Source organism: Aquarana catesbeiana, linkage group LG08, assembly GCF_042186555.1.
Source record: "Aquarana catesbeiana isolate 2022-GZ linkage group LG08, ASM4218655v1, whole genome shotgun sequence".
In the NCBI taxonomy this organism is placed as follows: domain Eukaryota; kingdom Metazoa; phylum Chordata; class Amphibia; order Anura; family Ranidae; genus Aquarana; species Aquarana catesbeiana.
The window spans coordinates 296,366,317-296,385,322 of NC_133331.1; the positions used below are offsets into that span (position 1 = coordinate 296,366,317).

At 45.5% G+C, this 19,006-nt stretch overlaps 2 protein-coding genes across 2 annotated transcripts in view; both read left to right on the forward strand.

Moving 5' to 3' along the window:
* LOC141104900 (uncharacterized) overlaps nt 1-19,006 on the forward strand; it is an 83,748-nt gene that overhangs the window by 26,160 nt on the left and 38,582 nt on the right. The gene's annotated exons all lie outside the window — the stretch shown is intronic.
* LOC141105474 (uncharacterized) overlaps nt 1-19,006 on the forward strand; it is a 73,778-nt gene that overhangs the window by 23,718 nt on the left and 31,054 nt on the right. The window contains exons 3-5 of the mRNA XM_073595325.1: nt 6,518-6,631; nt 9,252-10,570; nt 15,069-15,129. Of these exons, the coding sequence (XP_073451426.1) occupies nt 6,518-6,631; nt 9,252-10,570; nt 15,069-15,129 (1,494 nt within the window). The remainder of the gene's footprint in view (nt 1-6,517; nt 6,632-9,251; nt 10,571-15,068; nt 15,130-19,006) is intronic.

The window sequence follows — 19,006 nt, forward strand, 5'->3', positions numbered from 1 at the left end:
GAAGTGATGTCAGATATAAAAAGGAAGAGCGTGAGTCATGAGGAAATAGCGAGGAGACTTCCCTGGAAGGAGCAGCAGAGGAGGTAATAAGATCTTATTTTCTATTTACACCCAGTAACCCCCCGTCATGTCCGTCCTCTTCCTCCATAATCACTGTGATGTCTTTTATCTCCAGCAGATGATGATACACACAAATATATTTATATATATATATATATATATATATATATATACACACACACATATGCAGGGGGTTCTTCCAAAGAAGGGGGGTTCATTAAATAAGTGGCACTTCCGCTCTTGCACCATCCATCTGAACATTTGCTTCTCTCTTCACAGGTAATCTGCATTTATACTTCCATCTACCTTAAACTGAGCATTAACTGACTGCTCAAATGCATATTTGGTAAATCTATTTGTTGCCGCTGTTTCAACTCCATCTGTAGCCATGCTCACATTATTTCAATGTTTTTTTAGCTATTAAGTCTTATCTAAATCATGGGTTCTCTTATCTTTACAATTTTGGCCTTTTGGTCCTCTTGCAGTTTGATTGTGGTGTGAAAGATTTGCTCTGCTAGCTGTGTGGCTAATTTTTAGGGGTGCACCGAATGGGTTTTTTGGTGCCAATACCGAAAATGAAAAATACACTAGGCCGAAAACTAGAGACTGGGGACATAGTACAGGAGATGATCAGAGACTGGGGACATAGTACAGGAGATGATCAGAGACTGCAGACATAGTACAGGAGATGATCAGAGACTGCAGACATAGTACAGGAGATGATCAGAGACTGCAGACATATTATAGGAGACGATCAGAGACTGCAGACATAATACAGGAGATGATCAGAGACTGCAGACACAGTAGAGGAGATGGTCAGAGACTGCAGACATAGTACAGGAGATGATCATAGACTGCAGGCATAATACAGGAGATGATCAGAGACTGCAGACACGGTACAGGAGATGATCAGAGACTGCAGACATAGTACAGGAGATGGTCAGAGACTGCAGACACGGTACAGGAGATGATCAGAGACTGCAGACATAATACAGGAGATGATCAGAGACTGCAGACATAATACAGGAGATGATCAGAGACTGCAGACATAGTACAGGAGATGATCAGAGACTGCAGACACAGTACAGGAGATGATCAGAGACTGCAGACACAGTACAGGAGATGATCAGAGACTGCAGACACAGTACAGGAGATGATCAGAGACTGCAGACACAGTACAGGAGATGATCAGAGACTGCAGACACAGTACAGGAGATGATCAGAGACTGCAGACACAGTACAGGAGATGATCAGAGACTGCAGACACAGTACAGGAGATGATCAGAGACTGCAGACACAGTACAGGAGATGATCAGAGACTGCAGACACAGTACAGGAGATGATCAGAGACTGCAGACACGGTACAGGAGATGATCAGAGACTGCAGACACGGTACAGGAGATGATCAGAGACTGCAGACACGGTACAGGAGATGGTCAGAGACTGCAGACACGGTACAGGAGATGGTCAGAGACTGCAGACACGGTACAGGAGATGGTCAGAGACTGCAGACATAATACAGGAGATGATCAGAGACTGCAGACACGGTACAGGAGATGGTCAGAGACTGCAGACACATTACAGGAGATGGTCAAAGACTGCAGACATAATACAGTAGATCAATGCAGCCTCACCAGTGCCCGTCATGCAGCCCGCGTTTGCCCCTCAGATACAGCACACATGTGCCTATGGGATGCAGCCTCCCCTGTGCCCGTCATGCAGCTTGCCAGCTCCTGAATCCGAGCGGCGATCTCCGTGTGTCAGGGAGCTGCATTTGAATTGCCCGGGTTGCAGTATCGATGTTCCGCCTCCTGTGATCACGTCACACTAACTAAATGTCCCACCATTGGATCAGTGTGCCGTCTGTTACAGGAGGCGGGACATTGTTACAGCAGTCTGTGTAGTTAAGGTCCGTGACACTACGGAGATCGCAGCAGGGAGGAGGAGAGGACTGCGGCGTGCCACGCCAGAAGGACACCCTCATAATGGGCAGCTCCAGGGATGGGGCCCTGCCCCCATTATCGTCAAGATTTCATTTTCGGCCGATATGTTTCGGCAGCCGAAAATTCGGTGCATCACTACTAATTTTACCTCCTGATTGATTAATTGCCAGATTCAATCCACACCCATCACAGTATAAAAACAAGGCCTTCTTTATGGTGGAACACTTGCAGGGGGTTCTTCTAAAGAAGTTGGGTTCTTTAAATAAGTGGCACTTCCGCTCTTGCACTTCAACGATTTGCACAAAGCAAATCACAGCAGAATGCAGGTGACGTAATTTCCAAATGATCTCCCCTTCCTCTCTGAAACATGCACTCTTTACCTCTCCTCCTTTTCTCCTCTTCACCCCTCTGCTCCACCCCACAATCTGTACATATCACCCTCACTTCTCCCCTCCCCCTATTACTGCACTAATCACCTCTTTCTAACTCTAAGCCCACTCGCTAACAAACTCCCCAGGATACTGCAGCATGTCCCCTCATACAAATCATATTCTCATATTACTTCCCTTACTTTTTCTGCTTCTCTTAACCGCTGGAGATATTTCCCCAAACCCTGGGCCTCCCTTATTTAACTGTACCCAACACACCCATCACCATCACCCTACACCCTCTGGCAGTAGTCGCAATCTACACAATTTAGTCTCCATTCCTCATCTTCCCAACGCCAGCCTCCCTCTCTCCTGCGCCCTCTGGAACGATCGCTCTGTCTGTAACAAACTCACTGCTGTTCATGACCTCTTTGTCACTAATTCCTTTAATCCACTTGCTGTCACCGAAACCTGGCTCCACGAATCTGACACCTCTTCTCCTGCTTCCCTCTCCCAGGGTGGCCTTCACTGGACTCACTCCCCTAGGCCTAATGGACGCAAGGGAGGTGGAGTGGGATTCCTCCTATCCCCCCAGAGCACCTTCCAGGTTATTCACACCCCTCCTCCCTCTCTTTCCCTCTCATCATTTGAATCTCACTGTATACGTATATTCTCTCCTACTTGCCTAAGAATTGCTGTAAACTACCGCCCCCCTGGACCATTATTGACTTTCCTTGATGAGTTTTCTGCCTGGCTACTCTACTTTCTCTCTTCGGATATTCCCACAATCCTTCTCGGTGATTTCAACATCCCTGCTAATACAAACACTCCTGCTACTTCTAACCTCTTCATTTGACCTGAAGCAATGGGTACAGGCTTCTACTCACTCTGATGGCAACACCCTTGACCTTGTATTCTCCTACCTATGCACTCCATGCAACTTCTCAAACAATCCTTTTCCTCTCTCCGACCATCACCTTATTCGTTTCTCTCTCCCCCTATCTTCCACCACCTTTCCCTCCAATCGCCTAACCATCACCCGTAGAAACTTCAACTCCTCTCTCCTCTACTCTGCTACTGACCACCTCTATGACAAAATCTCTCCCCTGTCCTGCCCCAACCAAGCCACTTCCATCTACAACAAATCCCTGTCCTCCACCCTGGACAAGCTCGCTCCCCTCACTACACGCAGAATCAGGCCTCGACCCCTACAACCTTGGCAAACAGATGACACTAAAATTCTCAATAAACGTAGTCGCGCTCTTGAGCGTCTGTTGCACAAGACTAAGTCTCTCAAAGACTTCAACCAATACAAATCTGCCCTCCAAAAATACTATTCTTTCCTCCACACTGCCAAGCAAACCTATTTTACAACTCTTATTAACACCTTCTCATCCAGTCCCCGTAAACTCTTCTCTACCTTCAACTCTCTACTTCGTCCTCCACTCACTGCCCAGGAGATCGCTAATCACTTCAAAAACAAGATTGATACAATCTGTGATGAAATCTCCACTCTACAGGTATCTCCCCCAGTTAAGATCCCATGTCAACAGGTACAACTGACACTCCTCTTATTCAAATCTGCTACTACAGACAAAGTTTCTAAACTCCTTTTTAACGCCCACCTAACCACCTGTCCGCTGGACCCTATTCCCTCTCATATGCTACGGTCCCCCTCTGACTCCATCCTAACCCACATCTTCAATCTCTGACTCACCTCTGGCATTTTCCCCAATGCTCTAAAACATGCACTGGTCACCCCCATACAAAAAAAGCCGTCCTTGGACCCTTCCAATCTTAACAACCTACGCCCTATCTCCTTGCTCCCCTTTTCCTCTTAACCCCTTGAATGCCTGTTTTACAACCAACTGAGGAGTGACCACCTCATTAAAAACAACCTTCCTGATCCCCTTCAATCTGGATTTCGCCCTCAACACTCCACAGAAACTGCTCTTCTAAAACTCACAAATGACCTGCTAACTGCAAAAACCAACGGACACTATTCTGTACTCCTCCTTTTTGGATCTTTCAGCTGCCTTTGACACGGTTGACCACCCCCTCCTCAAAAAAAAACCTTACTCCCTCGGTCTCCGTGACTGTGCTCTTCAGTGGATCTCATCCTACCTATCCCAACGCACCTTCAGTGTCACTTACAATTCTACTTCCTCCACTCCTCTTCCCTTCTCTGTCGGGGTCCCCCAGGGTTCTGTTCTTGGACCTCTTTTATCTTCAATCTACACCTCTTCCCTGGGTCAGCTGATAGCCTCTCACGGCTTTCAATATCATTTCTATGCTGACGACACACAAATATATCTCTCCACCCCTCAACTCACTCCGTCAGCCTCCTCACACATCACTAACTTACTAACCGACAAATCTGTATGGATGTCACACCACTTCCTCAAACTCAACTTGTCCAAAACCGAGCTTATAATATTTCCCCCCCCACGTGCCTCTTCCCCTGACTTGTCTGTCAAGAGCAATGGCACAACCATCCACCCGTCCCCACATGTCAGGGTGCTAGGTGTTATCCTGGATTCTGAACTCTCCTTTCAGCCCCACATCCAATCACTTTCCAAAGCTTGTCGCCTCAACCTCCGCTACATCTCTAAACTACGTCCCTTTCTAACCAATGAAACCACAAAGCTCCCGATTCACTCCCTGGTTATCTCTCACCTTGACTACTGCAACTCCCTCCTCATTGGCTTACCTTTAAATAGACTCCTCCCCCCTTCAGTCCATCATGAATGCTGCTGCCAGACTCATCCACCTTACAAACCGCTCAGTGTCTGCTACCCCTCTCTGCCAATGCCTCCATTGGTCTCCATTCAGTGTCTGCTACACCTCTCTGCCAATCCCTCCATTGGTCTCCATTCAGTGTCTGCTACCCCTCTCTGCCAATCCCTCCATTGGCTGCCACTCGCCCAACTAATTAAATTCAAAATACTAAAAATAAGTTACAAAGCCATCCACAACTCTGCCCCCATCTACATCACTAGCCTAGTCTCAAAATACCAACCTAATCGCCCTCTCTGTTCCTCCCAAGACCTCCTGCTCTCTAGCTCCCTCATCACCTCCTCCCATATCCGCCTCCAGGACTTCCCCCGAGCCTTGCCCATCCTCTGGAATTCCCTACCCCAATCTGTCAGACTGTCTCCAAATTTATCCACTTTTAGGCGATCCCTGAAAACTTTCCCCTTCAGAGAAGCCTATCCTGCCTCCATCTAACAACTGCACTATTTTCTCCATTAGCTCATCCCCCACAGCTATTACCCTTTTGTATAACTTGACCCTCCCTCCTAGATTGTAAGCTCTAATGAGCCGAGCCCTCTGATTCCCCCCTGTATTGTACTGTCTGCTCTAATGTTGTAAAGCCATGCGTAAACTGTCGGCGCTATATAAATCCTGTATAATAATAATATATAGTGTGGAAATCTAGATTAACCCCTTCAGGGGCAGAACATCCCCCAACTTATAGGGCCGGAACATTCTATTCTTTTGGAGATGTGTTACCCTTCCCACCAATCACCTTCTCACCTCATCAGTCTATACTATACGGATTATACTATAATATGGAATGGTGGTGGGTGGATTTATATTGCACATGTTTGTATTTTATAAACTTCATGTAGAAAAGGGAAAACAGCTATTCCTGATATCTGTGAAGGTTCAACACAAGGGATGTGTCTGGATGGTGACTGTATCATTGTGTGTGTCAGGTTCCTATAAGGTGTCAGGATGTCACTGTCTATTTCTCCATGGAGGAGTGGGAGTATTTAGAAGGACACAAGGATCTCTACAAGGACGTCATGATGGACAATCAGCCGCCCCTCACATCACCGGGTAAGAGGAGACTTTATTGTAAAGGAGAGAGCAGTACGGAGGCTCCACCTAGATCCCCCATCATCTGATAAACACATAGAAACAATGTATTCAGTCAGTGTGTGTGTTTCCTACAGATGGATCCAGTAATGGGAACCCACCAGAGAGATGTCCCCGTCCTCGGTATTCCTGGGATTCCACACAGGAAGGTCACACCATCCCTCACCATCATCAGGTAGATGAGGAACAATCACTGATAGTATCATTAGGATCTGTACATTATCTGCATTGTTACCATTGATGTCGTTTTTATTTTATCTTCAGATTGGAAACCCAAGTGAGTTTAAAATTGTTATTAAAGAAGAAATAAAAGAGGAGGATGGGACGATGGAGTCTGAGTTTCTAAAAGGACACCAAGATCTATACCAGGACACCATGGTGGAGTCATCCAGCTACAGGAACCCACCAGAGAGATGTCCCCGTCCTCTGTATTCCTGGGATTCCACACAGGAAGATCACACCATCCCTCACCATCATCAGGTAGATGAGTAACAAATATCGGGAGTTATGATTTATCTACAAGCATGTTTGTTACAATGAATGTTTTATTATATCTTTCAGAATGAAAATCCCAAGGATAATATTGTTGTAAAAGAAGAGTATAAAGAGGAGGATGAGGAGTATGGAGTGATGGAGGAGTTTTCAGATGGAAACAAGGATGTGATGGAGCCACCTAATACCAGGAACCCACCAGAGAGATGTCCCCGTCCTCTGTATTCCCGGGATTCCACACAGGAAGGTCACATCATCTCTCACTGTTACAAGGTTGGTGGGACGGAGCTCATGTAGACGATGTGTGGATTTCTTCTATGATGTCACATTAATAAAGCTTATATTTTATAGTTGATATTCTGTCTTGTTTTTTTTTTATTTAGAGTGGAGATCCAATTGATATAAAAGTTGAAGTTAAATCAGAAGAAGAAGAGAGGTATGTGAGGGATGATCAGCAGTCTATGGAGGAGGATGGAATAACGGGGACATTTATAGAGGAGGACATTCCTACAGAGATCAGCACAGGTGGGTCATTAACACTAAATACATTTCTCCACCCATACTGCTCACTGATTGGTCCAGAGTAGGGTGGGGCGTTGGGGATCAGTCTTATGGCCCTTGCTTTGTGCAGTGGTGGGCAGTCATGTTGGAACAGGAAGGGGCCATCCCCAAACTGTTCCCACAAAGTTGCGAGCATGAAATTGTTCATGACGCCTTAAGAGTTCCCTTAACTGGAATTAAGGGGCCAAGCCCAACCCCTGAAAAACAACCCCCACACCATTAACCCCCCTCCACCAAATGATTTGGAGCGGTGCACAAAGCAAGGCTTATAAAGACATGGATAAGCGAGTTTGAGGTGGAGGAACTTGCCTGACCTCAACCTGATAGAACACCTTTGGGATGAATTAGAGCAGAGACTGCGAGCCAGACCTTCTTGTCCAACATCAGTGCCTGACCTCACAAATGCCCTTCTGGAAGAATGGTCAAACATTCCCATAGACACCCTCCTAAACCTTGTGGACGGCCTTCCCAGAAGAGCTGAAGCTGTTATAGCTGCAAAGGGCGGAGCCAACTCAATATTGAACCCTACGGACTAAGACTGGGATGTCATTAAAGTTTATGTGTGTAAAGGCAGGCGTCCCAATACTTTTGGTAATGTAGTGCATGTGCTTCCTTATGCTCAAACATAAAATATATTCTATCTACACAATTCACACACTGTTGCACATAAAAACAAAAACATAATCCACCCTTCTCGTGTCACAGACAATAAGCTGATATTTCGCCACTCTGCAATACCCTCATACACCTCCAGGTGTGCTCTCACCTCTTCAAATGGACCCCATTGCTAAATAACAAGAGGACATAACCAGCATGAAATCACACCTTCAGGTCCATGTAGATGGAGTCTTCTCTTTAGGTAGCCAGACGCAGCTCCTGCCATATACTGCCTGCACTTCTCTTTGTCAGTATATACTCAAGAAGAGATAAAGAGACTACATAGTGCTCACTGTTATATGTATTAAATGGATAAGATAGAAAAGCACTCACATGGTTAAAAAAACAATCCAACATTGAATACACATAATCACTGCAGATTCCCCAAGCATCAGTCTTATGCCCCGTACACACGGTCGGATTTTCCGACGTAAAATGTGTGATAGGACCTTGTTTGTCCTAAATTCCGATCGTGTGTGGGCTCCATCACACATTTTCCATCGGATATTCCGACACACAAAGTTTGAGAGCAGGATATAAAATTTTCCGACAACAAAATCCGTTGTCGTAAATTCTGATCGTGTGTACACAAATCCGACGGACAAAGTGCCACGCATGCTCAGAATAAATAGAGATGAAAGCTATTGGCTACTGCCCCGTTTATAGTCCCAACCTACGTGTTTTACGTCACCGCGTTCAGAATGATCGGATTTTCCGACAACTTTGTGTGACCGTGTGTATGCAAGACAAGTTTGAGCCAACATCCGTCAGAAAAAATCCTAGGATTTTGTTGTTGGAATGTCCGATCAATGTCCGACCGTGTGTACGGGGCAGTAGTGTAACTTGAGGCCACTCCGCCTAACGTGACATCCTCAAACCACGCCCATCTGATGCGTTGCCTTGGTCTTCCCCAGAAGTAGATATTGTCTTCAGGATCAGTCCAGTCTTCATCTTGGTTGTTCTCCCCCCATCCTCACTCTCTGACCTCTGGTGGGGCTCAGCCCCGCTGTTATTTATGACTAAATCATGGACTAAATAAGGAAGTGCAGGACTTCTTGTGTTGGGAAGATGGCAATGAGTGATAGAGGGGGTGGGGACACTCGTCCTATGATCCCCTCATCACTGTCACTCCTATAAAAGACAGTTCTCGTTGTTTCCTCACTCTCTGACTAAGGTCCATGAATAAAGAAATGAACTGGTAGGAGATCAGAGGACCCATTTACTAGTTACCTTGAGGGGGGAATTGTAAGATCCTCGGAGACAAAGCTGCCTGATGTGGGCGGAGTCCTGGTTTAGGGGAACCAATCTGCTCATGTCTAGTAATAATCTTTTTATTTCTATTTTAGTAGATGGACGGGAGATGAGGAAAACCTCAGAGGATTGTCTCACTTTGTCTCCAGACTGTAAAGTAGAAGATGAGGACATCACACAGTATAGTCCAGGAGAAAACCCGACTACCTCAAATGTCCATCCGGCACCACACAGTGTAGATGGACCATCGTATTCCTCTTATCCTGAGGAACCTCAGACTGTGCGGGACGGTGCCGGACCATCGTATTCCTCTTATCCTGAGGAACCTCAGACTGTGAGGGACAGTGCCGGACCATCGTATTCTTCTTATCCTGAGGAACCTCAGACTGTGAGGGACGGTGCCGGACCATCGTATTCCTCTTATCCTGAGGAACCTCAGACTGTGAGGGACAGTGCCGGACCATCGTATTCCTCTTATCCTGAGGAACCTCAGACTGTGAGGGACGGTGCCGGACCATCGTATTCCTCTTATCCTGAGGAACCTCAGACTGTGAGGGATGGTGCCGTCCTTCCAACAGATAAGAGGTTCTCCTGTACTGAGTGCGGGAAGAGTTTCTATTTTAAATTCAATCTCGATGAGCATAAAAGATCTCACACAGTTGAGAAGCCACATTCCTGTCCTGAGTGCGGGAAATGTTTTTTAAAGAAAGCCCATCTTTCCCTACATCAGAGATTTCACACAGAAGAAAAGCCGTATTCTTGTTCTGAGTGCGGAAAAAGTTTTTCAGGGAAGCTTGGTCTTAACAGCCATCAGAGATCTCACACGGGGGAGAAGCCTTATTCCTGTCCTGAGTGCGGGAAATGTTTTGCACGAAAATTACAACTTGTCACACATCAAATGTCTCACACAGGAGAAAAGCCGTATACCTGTTCTGAGTGTGGGAAATGTTTTTCATCGCAGTCCTGTCTTTTCAAACATCAGAAATATCACACGGGTGAGAAGCCGTATTCCTGTTCTGAATGCGGTAAATGCTTCGTAGTAAAATCGGACCTTGTCAAACATCAGAGGTCTCACACGGAGGTGAAGCCATTTTCCTGTTCTGAGTGCGGGAAATGTTTTTCTAGGAAGTCCAGTCTTTCTATACATCAGAAATTGCACACGGGTGAGAAGCCGTATTCCTGTTCTGAATGCGGTAAATGCTTCGTAGTAAAATCAGACCTTGTCAAACATCAAAGGTCCCACACAGGTGAGAAGCCGCATTCCTGTCCTGAGTGCGGTAAAAGTTTTACACGGAAGTCCAAACTATATGCACATCAGATATCTCACACGAGGGAGGAGCCACTTTCCGATCCGGAGTGAGGGAATTGTTCCTCACTGAAGTCCTGTCTTCCTGTACATCAGGGGTCCTACACAACCCTAAAGGTGTATTAGTGAGTGCGGGAAATGTCTTGTATATGAATGTTGCTGGACATGTGGGGAAGAAGCACACCCTGATATACACCTCAGATATACTCCATGGCTGATCTTCATCATGTAAGAAACAGTTGATAAGGAGATCAAAGATCACCAAAGACATGGATGAAGTGTTGCACTGTGTTGGTCATTGATAGCAGGAGAAAAATAAAAATGGAGTCATTACCTTTCATTGACTGAGTACATTTTGTGGTATGGAGACTTGAAGGTCTATTATTCTCTTGCAAGAGGTCTGTTTTCTCAAGTCGTCTTCCAGGACGAAACACGTTAACCCCACCACTTAAAAGGCGGCCCTCTAGGCCTTTAAAATACAAATGGGAGTCGTTACCTCTCATTGGCTGAGTACATTTTGTGGTGTAAACTCTTGCAAGAGGTCTATTTTCTCAAGCCGTCTTTCAGGACGAAACACGTTAACCCCACCACTTAAAAGGCGGTCCTCTAGGCCTCCCCTTCAGTATTAGTGTTTCCTCCAGATGGGGGTTAACACGTTTCCTGGAACCTATATGATCCCTGACCTAACCCAAAAATGCACAGAACCCTTTTCAAATTTTCGCCGCAGCCACCCCAGACGTATGAACCGGCTCCATTAAAAGGCGGTTACACTCGCATGTTATACAATTTGGGTGCTGTGTAAAACATGCATCCAATTCGCATATATGTGAGCCATGCATAGAGATATACTTGGATATGAGGCAAGGGAATCGGCCGATGAAAGGGTAATTATATTTAGATAATAAGATAATAGGACTAGAGTTTAAAAGGTGAAAATGCACCTTTCACCTCCCAACAGTGTTATTACCAGGCTGCAGCTAGGGGGAGCTCTAAGGTGTGACCACAGCAGAGTGATCCCGTCTAGCTCACAATAATCCTTTCACTGCTGCAGATATCTTTTTTTTTTTTTTTCAGCCGACGATTCCCTGCAAAGTAAAAGCAATCATAGCAGCTGTTTAGCCGCTTGATTGCTTTTACGGGTGGAGGGGTCCCGGTGCTTCTCGTGGCTCGCCCGTGCAATTGGCGAGCCGGAGAATAAATCCACCGGCGGCGACTGTTTACCATAGAGCTGACCGAGGACCAGATGGTCCCTGACCATCTCTATGACCCTTAGAGGCCGGAAGCGACGTCATGACGTCACTTCCGGCACCGATGGATGTAAACACTGCCGTTTGTTTTGCTTTTTTTGATCTTAGGCTTATAAACCCCACGTCTCTCCATAAAGAGGACCTGTCATTTCCTATTACAAGGGATGTTTACATTTCTTGTAATAGGAATAAAAGTGATCAACAAAAAATGTAAGGGAAAGTGTAAAAATAAACAAAATACATTTTATAGCGCTCCCATCCTCCCGTGCTCTAATGCAAACGAAGGTCAGGCCCGCATATGTAATTGGTGTTTAAACCTCATGCGGACATTAAAGCGAGAGCAAAACTTCTAGCACAAGACCTCCTCTGTAATTTTAAAGTGGTAACGCAATGAAATATACAGCGTTAAACTTGCAGTAATGCACTGAAATATACGGCGTTCAACTTGCAGCAATGCACAGAACTATACGGCGTTAAACTTGCAGTAATGCAATTAAATATATGGCATTAAACTTGCAGTAACACACTGAAATATACGGCGTTAAACTTGCAGTAAAGCACAGAAATATATGGCGTTAAACTTGCAGCAATGCACAGAACTATACGGCGTTAAACTTGCAGTAATGCAATTAAATATATGGCATTAAACTTGCAGTAACACACTGAAATATACGGCGTTAAACTTGCAGTAAAGCACAGAACTATATGGCGTTAAACTTGCAGTTAGGGATGAGCTTCGTGTTCGAGTCGAACCCATGTTCGACTCGAACATCGCATGTTCGATCGTTCGCCGAATTACGAACGATATGGGCCGTTTGCGCCAAATTCGAGTGGCGCGTCACGGCCCATAATTCGCTGCGGCATCGCAGTGCATTGCTGGCTGATGATTGGCCAAGCATGCACTATGACCCGCATGCTTGGCCAATCACAGCGCCGTCTGAACAGAGAGCCGTAATTGGCCAAAGCCAAGGAGGCTTTGGCCAATTATGGCTCAGGGGGTTTAGTACACGCCCCACACTATATAAGGCCACCTGCACAGTGGCCCTGTGTAGTTTGTTCCGGCGTTTAGAGAGAGAGACAGAGAGACAGTGTCATTTGATTTAAGTTAGAGTAGGCAGGTCGAGTCAGTTGGCTGCAATTACAGTGTATTGTGTGTATATGTATATATATATATATATATATATATATATATATATATATATATATATATATATATATATATGCATCCCAGGTGTTGTGTGTGTGTGTGTGTGTGTGTATATATAATATATATGTGTGTGTGTGTCTATGTATATGCATCTGTATATATATATTGTAATGTTTGGGGGACCAGCTAGATCGCAGGACACAGGCTTTTCACTCAAAAGGAGATTTATTGAACTTAAATAGCTTTACAGCAGCAAAAACAAAAGAAAAAGGTTTTAGTCTCACCGACTTGCAAAGTCCAGAACTGCTATCGCAGTTAAACAGTCCTTAATTTCTGTTGCAGGTAGCTTCCCCTGGCAGGAGACTTCCAGGCAGGACACTGCTATTCACTTTTGTTGCTGCACAACAAACACCATCCACCATCCACATTCTCCTTTACACTCCTCCACCCCCTCTCCAACTTCCTGTCTTGTTTTAAACCCACTTCCTCTGACAGGTGGGTTAACCCTTTTTGTTCCCTTAAAGGGACCACAGTCCAAACAGAGGGGAAACATAGCGTCCTTCCAGGACCCAGCCACGGCGTCCTGTACAATATATATACATACAGTGTATTCAGTTTAGCTAGATCCTGTTCTTCTATTCCTAATATACTGACAGGCAGGCAGGTGTTTTTACAGCATTTCCAGCTACTGTACTGTGTACCCTGCACAGTCTGACCTACAGTATAGCAACCTGCAGCCAGGTGCTTGTTTAGGCTCATTGAAGTATTTCCAGCTACAGGGGGTCCCCGGGTTACAAACAAGTTAGGGACTTTAGGTTTGTTCTTAAGTTGAATCTGTTTGTAAGTCGGAACTGGTACATTTTTTAAGTGTAGCTCCAGCCAAAAAATCTATTTTTAAGTTTTGTAGATAGCATAGGGAAGGGTTATCACCCCTGTAACATTTGTTTTGCCGTGTGTGCCCCTGTTCAGAAGATTTCACCTCACTTTCTGTCCCAATGACAATTGGATTTTGAAAATTTGGGGTTATTAGGGAAATAAGGATAGGTGATAAAGCATCAGTGGTGACACCTTTTTCCCATATTAACTCTTACAGGAGTGAATTTCCCTTCCTAGGTGTAGATTTCCTCTCACTTCCTGTTGTCTCCCTCCGTTTGTAAGTAGGAGTCGTTTGTAAGTCGGATGTTTGTAAGTAGGGGACCCCCTGTACTTTACTGTGTACCCTGCACAGTCTGACCTACAGTATAGCAACCTGTAGCCAGGTGCTTGTGTAGGCTCTTGATGTATTTCCAGTTAGTGTACTGTGTACCCTGCACAGTTGCACCTACAGTATAGCTACCTGAAGACAAGTGCAGGGGTTATCATACTAATAATACTACATGCAGGCAGTTGATTATGCTAGCTGGGTTCTGAGTATTTTTCTAACAAAAAATTATGATTTTTTCACGTAGGAGTGGGATGCCAGAATAGATTCTGTCATCCCACTCCTACGCGAAAAAATCAGCCTAGGCTGGAAGTGGTTAACTTTATTGCAATAAATTAATGGACTAATAAGTAATAACCCCCAATATGTTAGCATTATGTTGTGACAGGTTCTCTTTTTAATGAGACATGAAGGTTCTATTAGGTACCTTATGTCTCTGCTGCCCTCCACTGAAGATAATGGAGAGCAGACTGGGCTCCAATCATAGGTTCTCCGTCCACAGCGGCCAGGAATGATAGAACTAAACATGGAAGTGACCCAATACACATCACTTCTGGGTTCATTCTAGCTAGGGGTGACCAGTGAGCGGATGTTCTCTGGTCTCTCTCCCCTACCTGAAAGCACCCACCATGCCAATGCTGGGCCTGTAGGTAGGATATCCGAGCCCGGCAAACGTGGTGAGTCTAGAGAAGCCATCCAGTGGCTGTATAGCATTTACAACCCTGTGACGAGGTCTGAAAGTGCACTTATCCTTCACCAGAATGTTCCAGAAGGGTACTGCTAGTCTCCGTGACAAATGATTCCACCATTGTAGGGAGGTTGGGGAAGTTTTCCCTGAGCATCGTAATTTGTTATTTGGCAATTTCCACCATTGGCCACGCCTGTAAAATATCTAATCCTCGAGTTTACCGAGACTCTGATACCGGACTGGTAATATAGATTTCCATAACCAGGAATGAGATGAGGAAGGATCCATTTATGAAGCAGATTTCTGGCCTCACTCACAGCTTTACTGTCAGATCTAAGTGTTGCACCCTTTAGTATGTGCTAGCAGTTTGTGTAGTGTGGATTAGAAGTTAGAGAAGGTAAAAACATAGTTTAGCTCTGGGGTAAGCCTGAGCTATGGAAGCTGGGTCAGGTTTTACTAGAGGTCAGGGCTGGGTGACTATTCCTGGCAGCTCTCTGGTGCCTCCCCCTGGTCTAGAAGGTTGGAGAATCTTCTAGAGTTAGTGGGTGGAGGTTAGGAGGAGCTGCCTTGAATATTTATGGAGCCTCAGCCAATCCTCAGAGGCTGGCTGGAAGGGGGCTGAGACCACTTCATAAATAGACATGGGCCATGCCAGCAGGGGTAGTCAGGTGGAAGATGGAGATACAGTGCAGAGGAGGCTGTCAGTGGCCCTCAGGGGTGCTCCCTAGTCTTGAAGGGTGTCCTGCCTTGTGCCAGGCTCAGGTGCTGATAGGATCCTGCCATAACACATGGGGGAGCCCTTTGTGGAGGCACGGGAGCAAGAGAGGACAGTGTGAGTAGATCAGCACTGCTGGAGACTAACAAGGGGGGAGACTGCCACTTGTAACCAGTTCTCATATATACAGCCCAGGGTACAGAGTGCAGTGGTCAGGAGTATTTCATACACGGTGCCTTGAAAAAGTATTCACACCCCTTGCAATTTTCCACATTTTGTCATGTTACAACCAAAAACATCAATGTACAGTATTTTTTGGGATTTTATGTGATAGACTGTCACAAAGTGGCACATAATTGTGAAGTGGAAGTAAAATGATAAATGATACAAATAAATATGTGAAAAGTGTGGGGGGGGGGGGGCATTTGTATTCAGCCCCCTTTACTCTGATACCCCTAACTAAAATCTAGTGGAGCTAATTGCCTTCAGAAGTCTCTTAATTATTAAATAAAGTCCACCTGTGTGTCATTTAATCTCAGTATAAATACAGCTGTTCTGTGAAGCCCTCAGAGGTTTGTTAGAGAACCTTAGTGATTAAACAGCATCATGAAGGCCAAGGAACACACCAGACAGGTCAAGGATAAAGTTGTGGAGAAGTATAAAGCAGGGTTATGGAAAGAGTATGGCACAACTGCAAACCTACCAAGACATGGCTGTCCACCTAAACTGACTGGCCGGGCAAGGAGAGCATTCATCAGAGAAGAGCCAAGAGGTCCATGGTAACTCTGGAGGAGCTGCAGAGATCCACAGCTCAGGTGGGAGAATCTGTCCACAGGACAACTATTAGTTGTGTTCTCCACAAATCTGCCCTTTATGGAAGAGTGACAAGAAGAAAGACATTGGTGAAAGAAAGTCATAAGAAGTCCTGTTTGTAGTTTGTGAGAAGCCATGTGGAGGACACAGCAAACATGTGGAAGAAGGTGCTCTGGTCAGAGGAGACCAAAATTCAACATTTTGGCCTAAAAGAAAAACACTATGTGTGGGGGAAAACTAACACTGCACATCACCCTGAACACACCATCCCCACTGGGAAACATGGTGGTGGCAGCATCATGTGGTGGGGATGCTTTTCTTCAGCAGGGACAGGGAAGCTGGTCAGAGTTGATGGGAAGATGGATGGAGACAAATACAGGACAATCTTAGAAGAAAACCTGTTAGAGTCTGCAAAAGACTTGAGACTGGGGCGAAGGTTCACCTTCCAGCAAGACAACGACCCGAAACATCCAGCCAGAGCTACAATGGAATGGTTTACATCAAAGCATATTCATGTGTTAGAATGGCCCAGTCACAGTCCAGACCTAAATCACATTGAGAATCTGTGGCAAGACTTGAAAATTGCTGTTCACAGACGCTCTCCATCCAATCTGACAGAGCTTGAGATATTTTGCAAAGAAAAATGGGCAAAAATGTCACTCACCATATTGAGATCAATAGAAATAGTATCAAGAATGTGCACTGGGGGGGGTAGATTGGCCAATGCCCTGGAAAGCATGTACCAATGCAAAAATAATATATTTTAAATATTGCCCAGAATGTCTAGATGCTTAAAATGGAACATTAAAAATGTCAAATTACTTTAAGTAAAATGCCTCAGGGAGTCCTAATCCTGCCTGTGAAGGGGCATCTCCTGAGATGTTCAGAAAGTGCTGCAGCAGCGGCCAACATTTAAAAAGGAAAAATAAAAATTGCCGGCAAATGACATTTCATTGTCGGCTTCCTTCTAATAGAAAAAGAGTGAAAAAAAAAAACAATTGTGTTGTGCCCCCCAAAATACATCTCAAACTGAGTCCAGTATGGATTTTAAGGGGATCCCCACAAAGAAACAAACAATAAAAGTGTGAAGTCCCCAAGGAAATCCATACCAGACCCTTAATCCAAATATGCAGCTTGGCTGACCAAGAAAGGGGGAGGCGTATACCAGTGGCGGCCGGTGGTATATTTTTTTTGGGGGGGGTAGGGGGCGGCAAACAGTGCACAGCCAGCCAGCCCAATCCCCCCTTGGTTGGGTCACCTGCACCACATTTTATCCCCATCCTCGTCAGGTTTGTCATTCAGTCACCCACAACACTTACCGGGCAGTGCTTCCAGACGGGCGACGGGCTCCCTCTTAGGGTTGCCACCTCATCCCTTTAAACCCGAACACATATTAATTACACAGGTTCTGTGGCTGATTAAGGTGGTAATTAAACTTACTTAGTGCCTTACCTGCATTCAATTAGCCACAGAACCTGTGTAATTAATATGTGTTCGGGTTTAAAGGGATGAGGTGGCAACTCTACTCCCTCTGTGTTTCCCTCTCGGCATCACGGCGGTGTCCTCGCCGTGCGTCTCCTCCCTCGGCCAATAGGGGATATTCTCCTTTTGGCCAATCGAGAAATGGGTCTCCGGACCCATTTCCTGATTGGCTGGAAAGCAGAATCAGTCTTACAATAGCGAATATTCAAGGAAAAGGGGGATAAGAGCCAAGCCATCCATTCCATTACCCTGATCGGTATACCCTTTCCCAACAATAATGCAAGGTCATCCGTTAGCGCTCAGAAGTCCATTGGGACCAGTGTAGTGGTCCCTTACATTGGTGACCAATGGGAGAAGGACCCCCCTTATATCAGTGGTCAGTGTAGTGGTCTCTTACATTGGTGACCAATAGGAAAAGGGCCCCCCCTACAGTATATTGTCATCAGTGGGAAGACTGACCCCCTTACAGATCATAGATATCAGTTGGTACTGAGAGACAGAAATTGTTCATTGCTCAAGGAACCCCTAGAAACCTTCTAGGAACCCTGGCTGAGAAAGGCTGGACTAGGCAGTAATATATTTCTCTCCCCCTTGGCGGGAGTGGAGATGACCCCATCTATAAGGATATACAGTACATACACACACACAGCACAAGGCCGTGTTCACACTACGAGACATTTCTCGGGGCTGCAGTTCCTCTGAGCTCCACAAGGTGGTGATCTCACCTCTACATCCTACCCAGACAGGAAGTCTCTACGGATGACAGGAAGTGATGTCAGGTACACACAGGAAGTGATGTCAGTTATAAATAGAAGGTTCCGGGTGAGAGGTGAGTCGGGAAGAAGTACAGAGGAGACATTGCTGGAAGGGGCAGCGGAGGAGGTAATAAGATCTTATTTTCTATTTACACCCAGTAACCCCCCCCGTCATGTCCGTCCTCTTCCTCCATAGTCACTGTGATGTCTTTTATCTCCAGCAGATGATGATACACATATATATAGTGTGGAAACCCAGATTAACCCCTTCAGGGGCAGAACATTCCCCCCACTTATGGGGCCGGAACATTCTCTTCATATTGGAGATGTGTCACCTTTCCCACCAATCACCTCCTCAGTCTATACTAACGGATTATAGGATAATATGGGATGTGGCTGTGTTGGGAGGGGTGGATTTATAATGCAAATGTTTGTATT